Below are 11,402 nucleotides of genomic sequence, written 5' to 3'. Positions count from 1 at the left end.
ATTTTTTTCGTGGGCATCAGGGTCATGCCTCCTTGTAAATTAGAGCTAGCAGACTCGTCGTCCGATCGAATCGCGCCTAATGTGAGGGGGGTAATAGGAAATCTACTTCAGACATAAACCATGATGAAGAGGGGGGGGGGGGTATACAAACTCAATCACATTTGGGAGCGCATTCTGAAGAAGTAGATTTGTTGTACTGGATATAAATGTTTAAATAATTTTCTATTACTAAGTATTTATTTAACGACTGCTGCATATATAGAGATTCTTTCTTTACATTTGGAATCGTATTTTAATTGTGAAAAACTACCACTGTATATATGTAAATACTTTAGGTTTGTGGCTTAGATATGATCCTTAGTCATGTCTAATTCAAAACAATATTTTTCAGCGGTTGAAGACAGAATATATGTTAAACTAATAGTAACAAACTTTCTGTTACATGGAATCATAAGAATCATATGCGTATTATATATGTATTAAATGCGTATCATATGCGTATTATATATGTAATAGACATAACAAGAGCTCCATGACCTCATACCTTCGCATAAGGATTTCACTCTTCACAACTGGTGTATCATGTGTTTCTTATTAAATATGCAGGTAAGTTATTTAATTTATATAATATATTGTTGATTATATCCTCAACCAAAATAACAGAGGATGATTATTTGATAGAAAGAAAACACTATACGTGCATTCTGTTATTGATTATGGAAATTAGGTCCTCATTAAAATAATACACATTCATAAATGTTCACCTTTACATAGCTTCCAAAAACCACAAGTATGACATCCCAATCATTGATCACTATGGAATTATAGATTTTTGTCATTAATTTTGAAAATTAGCAACCAAATGGCATAATTTCCACCTGTCAACTTTTTCTCTTTCTCAGTTACATATGCCACATGTTTTGAATAGCCCCTAAATGAAACAGGACAGGTTTATGAGACTTCATCATGATTAGTCATGTAAATTGGATTCTGTATTGCATAATCGTTATCTATTTATGTCAAGCGTCAAACTAGCTATCTACATTCCTGAATTAATGAAGATCCTCCAGCCAAACTTCGAGTTATTCTTTTACAAAGTTTGAAACAAACCTAACTCCTGCAGTTGCGAAGAAGCCGCTAGAAGGTCTAAAGCCAAACCACTTACTCTGTAACCCAAAGAGCTATCTACAACACAGAAGATCAGGACCATGCCATGTCCAGAACTTGAGATATTAAAAGCGGACGTTCTGTAAAAGGATGCTGGCAGCAGAGGATGTTCTACCAAAAATATATTAACCTTCTAAACGAATGTGACAAAATTCTACCAGCTTGTATTCGACAGCGACCCTAAGTCAGTGGCTCAGCGATGAGTTCGAAGTTCTTGGGCGAATGAGTGATGCCGTTGATTCCGGTTGTGGAAGGCTTGGTAGCGCCCTCTAGCAGTTTGAAGGTGAAGTGCTGCAGCAGAGAAGTGAAGAGCACGAAGAGCTCCATCTCTGCCAGCTGCTTCCCCAGGCACATGCGTGGACCTTCAAAATGTTAATTGGTTCAATAATTTTAAGACAAGAAAGGAAAAGTAGACATCTCCTTCTGGTCAAATGTTGAGCCATTGGTTTAGTTTTCTACTGATCCAAGCATTAGTAATGATGTTTATGGTGATAACTATTTGTTGACTTAAACTGTTTCTATATATTCCTTTCCTTAAGCTTAAGTGGTCACTACATTTGACTGTTGAGACACATTGGAATATACATGATATTGATTCGAAGTGCCTGTTCACATTTTACTATGAAACAGCTACATTTGGCAGCAATACTTTGAGTTCAACTTTAACGACATCCTCTTATGTGTGGTCCGCGGCTTGCATATGCAAAGCCTTTGCGTTAAAGATTTATGATTCGACCTTTTCGTTGCGTCAGCAAAAACTACACTGAAGTCAATCAAATTCCTACCTGTGTTTGCTTGATAGAAAGTTATTAACCAATCAGGTTTGCCTCTTGACTAAACGAACATCATCATTGGCTGTCTAAGGGCTGACAGGGGTCACAGCGTTGAGAAAGAGATTCAAAAGTTGCTGACCAAGCACGAGAGAGTAAACTTACCGATACCAAACGGCATGACGTGATCGTCCCTCTGGTACTGTCCCTGAGCGTCCAAGAAGCGACAGGCAGGGGGCGAACTTTTCGGGGTTTGGGAAATGTTCTGGGTCGTGGTGGACAGACCACAAGTTGGTCTGTAAAACAAGATAAACGCATGGACAACTTATAGATGGATAGATAGATAGATAGATAGATAGATAGATAGATAGATAGATAGATAGATAGATAGATAGATAGATAGATAGATAGATAGATAGAAAGATAGATAGATAGATAGATAGATAGATAGATAGATAGATAGATAGATAGATAGAGACAGAGAGAGAGAGAGGAAGGTACGGTTATTACGTACTGTAGACAATCATAGGGCTTGATATAATGCCTGATATGATAGGATGCGTTTTCTGCTGTCATCTACAAAAGTCTCAAAAACTAAATACGAGTCGGGAAAAAAGCTTAAAAATAAACGTATGTTTGATTCTAGAATAAGAAAATTGTCTCACCACCACCGTCATTCCTTCTGGAATGTGGTATCCATGGAAACTGGTGTCACGTGACGTGGCGTGAAAGACACTGGTTGGTGCGATGGTGCCGATGCGAGCCACCTCGGTCAGGACGGCCTCAGTGTACGGCATCTGGGCACGGTGGGCGGTGGACGGCGGCTTGTCGTGTCCGAGCACGGAGTAGATCTCCTCTTGAACCTGGAAGTAAAAAACAAATAAAAAAGACATACAGTCACCAAACATAAGACTTATTATTCAGCCGTTCTCGGTAATCATCACACACTTCTAATACGTGAAAGTTGCCCCAAAACCTGTATACCACCCCTTCATACTAATAGATTTTTGTATGGGTGTATCGGTTTGTACCTTTCTTTGGATGTCCGGGTTGAGAATCATATACATAAATGCCCAGTACAGCGTAGTGGAGGTTGTTTCTGACCCGGCGATGAATAAATCAAACAGCACCATTTCTGTGTACTCGTCAGTGAACGTGGTCTCGTCGTCGTTCTCGCGAGATTTTGTTTCCCTGACGTACGAGTCGATAAGGTCCCGGATGTCATTGGAATCGAATGTCTCCTTGTGGGAGTCCATTTCTTCTCTTATATAGGTTTTAATGGTACCCACTGCGTCTACTATGATTTGTGGTCCTCGTCTCATTCCTGGAACACGTTGCAAAATGGGGAAAAAGATGGCAAGTTGGCCAAAAATGTTGGTTGAAAATGCTTGGTCAAGGGCGTCCATCAAGCGTGTGAACTTGCCATCGTTGTATTCGAACCTAGTGAGATGATAAACAGATCGTTATAGCAAATCGTTATAGCATGGTTTACAATCATCGCTGCAGTTCTTTATTACCTCCACGAAATTACCTACATGGAATATTCATGGAGGTTTATTTTTTCTAGCGTTGAGAACGGCTGGATGGATTGATTTCATGCTTGGTGGGATGTAACAAACACTGAAAATGAATAGATTTCGGGCCCCCCTAGTCACGTCCTTTGATAATGCAGCGAAACTACCAGGAATGATACCTCATGTTCGGAACAAGCTATGGTGACGATTTTGAGATATATTGTTTGTTTTTATTTCGTTTTTTTTCTCGAAGCTTACCTGGATCCGAACACAATGGAACAGATAACGTTGGTGACGGCATTCTGGACCATGCGGCTGATGTCGAACGGTTTGTTTCCCATTTTCAGGATTTCTGCTTGTAGAGCGACCGACTCCTCCAAAATCTTCCCCTCCAAACTTCTCTTCCCGAAGCCGAACTCTCTCAGAGACATAAGGGTAAATTTCCGATGCTCCTTCCATGGAGAACCGAACGGAGCAGTGATGATACCTGGAATATATGATTCAATCAACCAATGGAACAAAAAATCAACCAATCCGAAGGCATAAGCCCAGCACAATCTTGTAGATGTCCATTGGACCATTGTGCTAGTACTTAACCCTATTCAGACCGTTTTTTCCTTTAGAGACACGCCCCTTCTAAGTCCTGTAACTCTTTAACGGCTTATCATATGGCCACCAAAGATTTTAAAAAAATAATGTAGAAACAATATCTCACAATGTAGAAAATGTTAAACCTATCAGGACGTAATGTGATGTAATGACTTGTTTGGCCAATAGCAACATCAATGGCGGCAAAATGATGTCATAAATGACGTCATGCATATCAAAGATACCATTTGGGCTCCGCCATCTTATATGCACCACCTTCAATTTTAAAAAAAAATGGTTTCGGCACCAGATAATCGCAAACAGTCCTACAGAGCCCCAGTTTACATTGGTCTCTTTTGAACTACCAACTATACATATCACCATAACCCGTATTATTGTTCCAAGTGGGGTTCGAACACACGAATCACGGCTGCAAAAGCAAATCGCTATATCCACCCAGCGCGTTGACCGCTCGGCCACATAAGCTGATTGTGTAATAGAGCGTACAGAAGGGCTATCAGAAAAGAACGGTTGAAGTGTTGAAAGGTTGAACCAACCGCTTCTCTGGGAACACAACCAGGTGCTACGTAGCGGGAAAAATAAGCACATTCATAGGTAAAGCGTACGGGTTCTTACCTATCCTCTTGGGGTTGGTAAGTTTGACTATGGGGCTAGCTGGTCTGCTGGAAAAGTCTTCTCCTCGCTTCACCAGAGCCTCGTATATGACGTCATATCCGGAAAGCACAATCATCGTTTCCTTCCCCAGCTGTATCCGGTACACAGGTCCGTACGTCTTCGCCCATTCGGTCATTGTCAGAAAGCGGTGGCCCTTAGTGTGAAGATATAGCCAGTGTTAACATGTACATGTACCATGATCAGAAGGAACAAGTAAAAGAACCCAACACAATAATATAAAATAGGAGCTGACCGATGTTGCCATAGTCCTTGAGACAAATCTAGTAGTATACCTTTCAGCATGCACCTCTATTAAAATGACCAGTGTTGAGAGTAAATATTGAATGATAAACAATGCCAAGTAACGCTTAAAGGCCTATCCAGACGGGGGGGGGGGCTAAAAGTGCACGCGGCAACTTTGACGTCGTATAACTGCCGAACGATATTTGAAAACAAATTTAGTTTGTGATTTTTCGTGTTGCCATGGCAACGGGTTTCTGACAGGCATATTTTACAAAATTTACTAATTTCAGTTTGAATTATGGGATTTCATAGTTTTATTGCTAAACCAAACTTGTTTATCTATATCATTAAGATCCTGTGTAATTCTAAGCTACATTTCTAATTAATTATTCATAATTAATGCTAATTTGATGACGTCATGGGTCAAAATCCAATTTGGCGGACAATGCCATTTTCAACGATAAATACATGTTATTTTTACTCAAATTCCGTCAAAATCTTTTTGTTTCTTACAAAAAACAATCATTTGAACCTTTTTAGTCCACTTCCATTGGGTTTTGGGGTTATATGCGGAAAAAATCGTATTTTTGAAAATTCAAGCTTGTCGATCCAAGATGGCGGACAAATGACGTCATTTTCTGACGTCATATTGGCGTCAGTGTCGTCGTCATTGGCAACAAAAGACTTGGCTGACTTAGACAACAATACGATAACCTTTATAGTCATCGTTTTCTTCAATACCTTTAAGTATAGCGGAATTTTCATAAGTAGACGATTTTAGCCTAAAATATGACATTATGACGTCATAATTACGTCATATTACGTCATAACGACACAAAAATTACAGAAAGTATAAAACTTCACTAGTACATCATTCCCTCCAAATTTGGTGATCGTAACCTAAGCCGTTTTGAAATTACGAAGGGGGGGGGGGGGTCAAAAGAGCCACCCCCACCCCCCCGGTCCCAGGTAGCCCAAAAAAGCCCGGTCTGGATAGGGTTAACTCCAAATGACGTTGGCCCAGTGTGTCGCACCGAATGATTGCGTTTGCCAAAGAATAGCCAAATGACAGTTACTACGTGGGAATACAGTAAAGGGTCCATGGTTAGAATTCTAGTTTATTCATTTACTTATCTATTCATCTCAAAACAAGATCTACAGCTTTTGAAAGTTGATTTCCATGGGTGGGAGGGTTGGTTGTGGGGGGCTTGGGGGGGGGGGGGATTTGGCATACATGTAAACAAGACAAACAGCATGTTGCATTCAGTCAAAGCTAACACACCAGTGGACAACCTGAAAACCGAGGCGTCAAGAGAAATCAGTGCCCATTTCACCAATGAGCTTTCATTAGATATGATAGTTTACAAGTCAAATAAAAAACTTCAAAAATAGCGTGGAGGTCATAGATCAATGTTCTACATGTTGCATGTGTCTTAAGGCAGTTTTAAACTGTTGTAGAGTTGATATATGCCTAACCTCACCTGGAAATGTGTTTTGGTAAGTTGTGCCTCTGAATGTAAACGTTAGTAATTTAATTAGCACATGAGATTACAAATTAATTCTGAATACGTTAATTGCCTTCCACCAGCGTTCTACCTGCCAGTGCGTGACCATGACATCATCGCGAACCCTCGTATTTTTGTGAAGGGGAGGGGGGTCACCTTTCTACCGTAAGTGAAGTTTGCTTACCGCCACTAGAGAGAAGATATTACCAACGACAGGCCATCCTCTAGGGCCGGGTGGAAGGTACTTAGGTGTCATGAAGAACCATGAAGTCACCAAGAACACCAGTAAGAGGACAAGAGCCGTCTGTAATATCACGTTCTCGCCAACTAAAGACGTTACCAACTGTGCGGCAGCCATCTTGAACTTTGTAAAGGTCAACATCCTACCGGGCATTATTTGGTTATGTTAGGTCATGTACATAACATTCGCACTTTAACTTTTGGGCCGTTACCAAAAAACAAAGTGGTCAACCATGCTATGAATCATCCAAAACAGCTGCAAATATATGCCGTATATCTTTTTAAGAATATACCGGAAACAGACGTCAATGCCATAGAACGCCAACGTTGATTCCGATGTCAGATAAGTAGAGATCTCATGTTAAAGATTAAATCAAATAATTGTGTTTGTTCGATTTTTCATACTCTGTTCTTTGGTCATTTGTTTAACCTTTCTGATCACCTAGATTTATAAATGCAGGTAATTTTGACCATTTTGTTTACATCCACTTGATCGCAAAAGTTAAAGAGTTCCCAGAGAATAGCATCCATATAATCAAATCAACGTGATCTGAAGGCGGTAGATTGCTAGTTTTTTTTTCGTTGACATTAAAGGTTCTAAAGGTAAGATGATTATATGAAAAGAGTAGTTAGATATGTCAATTTTTTTCCTATTTGCTTCTGGACAGACGAGGATGTGGCACTGCACTCAAGTTTTATAACTTATATTAACAGTGCCACATACAAGGTACGGACAGAAGTTAGGTACCCATAAAACTAGGGGACGAGTTGTCCTGGGCTAGGTGCCTAGTCGTCCTGATTGACTGAAGACGACTTGTCCCGGGTACCGAGTTGTCCTGATACCTTGGACATGGATTTGGACTCAATGACACCGATTGCTGAGTAATCCGTGTTTTGGGCCGTTACTTAAAAATATTCAACCATGCTATAAATCGTGCAACGCTGCTGCAAAAATATCCCGAAAATAACTCATGAAAATGAGATAGTCACGTGTTATTTCAATTCCACCACGTCATCATCATCCGGTCGTGCTACCACAAATGTGATAAATTCTAATAAACTTTTTTTTTATAAATGGATGAATATATAAATATTGGGAATGAGTCAAAAATCAAGCACAAACACAAACACACAAACACGCAAACATAGACACAAACACATATAAACACACAGAAACACAAACATACAGACACGCACACAAACACACGCACGCACGCAAACACACACACATACAGGTAGACAGTTATACGGACACTATACAGTATGAAAATAGTACACCAAGGTGATTTATTTAAGATCAATTACATGTGTTTACAAAGTAGTTGTCTTATCTCATAAGGCCACCATCTTTAATCTGATTGTTATGGATATCGTGTCTATATACACCCAACGCTCTTGCATTCCTATATTTAGTACTGGTTTATTGCTAAACATAAAAAAGGAATCATGCAACAGTGAGTCATTAGATACCCCAAATTACAAGAGAAAAGCACACAATTTGTTGCATATAAAACATTATATAACTAGTCAGTTCTACCATTGTTGCTTTGATTTAATAATTATTTTGAATTATGTGTTTAATAATGATTCCTTGATAACGTTAATACATACTGATAACTGTTCTGAAAGAAAAGCAAATTTTACACATATTGTCTAGGTGTAGGTAAAAGTATTCAAATAAACTAATTTTAAGATATTACTATAATCATGGATAAAAAATTAAACACGTACACAGAAACTTGAAATTTGTGTAAGCTCATTTTTTTGTTCTGGTAATTACATTCCGGCTTTGATCTGAAATGATGTCTACCAAACATAAAATTGTAAGTTGATTTTCCTACTCTTGGTGCGTCATTTTTGTCATAACGCACTGAAAAGCTTATTTAGAATATTTGCCTTTTTTAAAGAGCAGCAGCATAATATACATTTTATGCTAATTCCCGGCATTGCATTGGTATTATCATAATGTCAGCAACATATATAATATCTAGTTAACACAACAGTAGTCAATTATTTACTCCTTCAGCTATTAGTATAAGCCAACACATAGAAAACCGAACATCCTTAAGTTCATATCTTGCTGTTCGGAAAACGTATTATGCAGGAAGGCTTTGTTTCCGAAACCTACTCGGCCGGGCCCCGGTTTGGAAATACGACGTAGGCCTAAAGGTCCCCTCTCACTTGACGTGCGGCACGCTTGCGGCATTGCTGCGCTCGTTCACTGCGGCACTGTTGTGTTAATTTCGCCGATTTTGTCTTGCACTCACACTGACGTGCGGCACTGTTGCGTTTCTAAACTAAGTGAACATGTTATTGGCAATTGCAGCGTTGTCAATTTATGAAAAATCACTGTAAAATGATGAGAATGCCCAAAAATGAGATTTATAATGAAAAGATTTCCCTTATGATAATGAATTATATGATACATATGCTATAAATAACCTTGAAAGACTTTTACTGTAAATGAAATGACCCAAATGAACGGACACGAACCATATACCAGATTTCACTCGATGTGTATGTTTTGCACCATGTAAGGTTATGTGTAATTATGTAGGTTTATATGTTTATTCACCAATTTTGCTAATTTTTGAAATGAAAATGCTTAATATTTCGTCCCTTTTTTGTATGACGCGGAGTATTTTCATTGTCGGTGGATGGCTTGCCAGCCTATTGATGTCTAAGTGTACCATATAATTTTGTAAAAAGTGAGAAAAATATGGCCCATGGGTCCGAATGACTGCAATTTTTTATTTCATCGGCGGCAGGCTACCAGCAACGATTACCTTGTAACTTTATAACGCAAACTCCAAAGCAAACGTTATCGTCCAGACATCCAACATAAATAATTTCTTTTCGAATGTTGTACTTGAATCTTTTTCTCTACATCCGTAGGTTAATCGATAAACCAGTTACTTATTTTTTGTTTTCAAGTATAAGATAATGACCTACTTCCCATTAAATAAATCAAAAGATGTATTTTTGAGTTAACTCTGAATACGGATACAAGGTAAGTTTTGTGGAATTCGCAGTATTTTTACTGGCTCGAAAACCGCTGTAAAATTATTAGAAATGCATCTAAAATAGTTTTTCGATTATAAAAGGATGTTTACTTTTGATTCTTGGTTTAAAATAGGCAAAATATATCCTTGATACTGTTTGGGGCATGGTGGCGGCACTGTTGCGGCATTGTTGGGGCACCGTTGGAGCACTGTTGCGGCACTGTTATGAAAAATCACTGTAAAATGATGAGAATGCCCAAAAATGAGATTTATAATGAAAAGATTTCCCTTATGATAATGAATTATATGGTACATATGCTATAAATAACCTTGAAAGACTTTTACAGTAAAGGAAATGACCCAAATGAACGGACACGAACTATATACCAGATTTCACTCGATGTGTACGTTTTGCACCATGTAACGTTATGTGTAATTATGTATGTTTATATGTTTATTCACCAATTTTGCAAATTTCTAAAATGAAAATGTTTGATATTTCATACTTTTTTTGTATGACGCTGAGTATTTTCATCGTCGGCGGATGGCTTGCCAGCCTATTGATGTCTAAGTCTATCATATTTGTAAAAAGTGAGAAAAATATGGCCCATGGGTCTGAATGACTGCAATTTTGTATTTTATCGGTGGCAGGCTACCAGCAATGATTAGCTTGTAACGTTATAACGCAAACGCAAACTCGTTATCATCCAACATAAATAATTTCTTTTTGAACGTTGTACGATAACCTTTATCTCTACATCCGTAGGTTAATCGATAAACCAGTTACTTATTTTTTGTTTTCAAGTATAAAATACTGACCTACTTTCCATTAAATAAATCAAAAGATGTATTTTTAAGTTAACTCTGAATACGGATACAAGGTAAGTTTTCTGGAATTCGCAGTGTTTTAACTGGCTCGAAAACCGCTGTAAAATTATTAGAAATGCATCTAAAATAGTTTTTTGGTGATAAAAGGATGTTTACTTTTGATTCTTGGTGTAAAATAGGCAAAATATATCCTTGATACTGTTTGGGGCATGGTGGCGGCACTGTTGGGGCACCGTTGGGGCACCGTTGCGGCACTGTTGCGGCATCTTGCCACTTGCGTTATTTTTAAACTTTTTAAAAAAACGTCGCGCTTGCTTGCGGCACTTCTAGGTTTGCTTGCGGCACCTCTAGGTTTGCTTGCGGCACCTCTAGGTTCCGTGGCGGTACATCTGCGTTTTCGAACGCAGCAATGCCGCAAGCGTGCCGCACGTCAAGTGAGAGGGGGTCTTAAGCCAAAGCGGTCCTTGCATTGAAGTTACCGCTATACTGTAACTTATCACTCAAACCTTTATAAATAGCTGCATGTTTGGTCACCGACGCTGTAAATTCTTTTGCCTACTACCAGAGGTGTAAAATAGGTCGTATAATTTCATCAAAATTTCTCAACTGTTTCTCAAAGTTAGGAAAGCTGGTATCTCACTGCACTTCCGTCACTCTTGCGTCACTGTGGTGGTTCGTTCACTGCAGGACTGTTTCACTTTTGATTTTTCTTGTACTTTACATATTACGTAACACGTAAGAGTATAACTTAGAAGAGAACAATATACGTAAAACGTACAAAAAACCGTCCTATATCTCTGAAATCCGATGATTATCTTACGAAGCCCGCAGTGACGCAAACGTGACGCAAGTGCAGTAACACGCCACCTT

At 38.8% G+C, this 11,402-nt stretch overlaps 1 protein-coding gene across 1 annotated transcript; it reads right to left on the bottom strand.

Annotated features, from left to right (window-relative positions):
- Positions 1-255: 255 nt before the first annotated feature.
- LOC118432321 (cytochrome P450 2U1-like) lies at positions 256-6,813 on the bottom strand. The gene is made up of 7 exons (XM_035843867.1): positions 6,647-6,813; positions 4,676-4,868; positions 3,710-3,938; positions 2,969-3,377; positions 2,603-2,800; positions 2,103-2,233; positions 256-1,529 (listed from the first exon to the last, which is right to left on the bottom strand). The coding sequence occupies exons 1-7, from the start codon at positions 6,716-6,718 to the stop codon at positions 1,361-1,363; spliced, it is 1,401 nt and encodes a 466-aa protein (XP_035699760.1). The 5' UTR covers positions 6,719-6,813; the 3' UTR covers positions 256-1,360.
- Positions 6,814-11,402: the final 4,589 nt, after the last annotated feature.

Source organism: Branchiostoma floridae, chromosome 15 (assembly GCF_000003815.2).
Source record: "Branchiostoma floridae strain S238N-H82 chromosome 15, Bfl_VNyyK, whole genome shotgun sequence".
In the NCBI taxonomy this organism is placed as follows: Eukaryota; Metazoa; Chordata; class Leptocardii; order Amphioxiformes; family Branchiostomatidae; genus Branchiostoma; species Branchiostoma floridae.
Note: the sequence above shows the minus strand (reverse complement) of the source record. Positions and strands in the feature narration are given on the sequence as shown.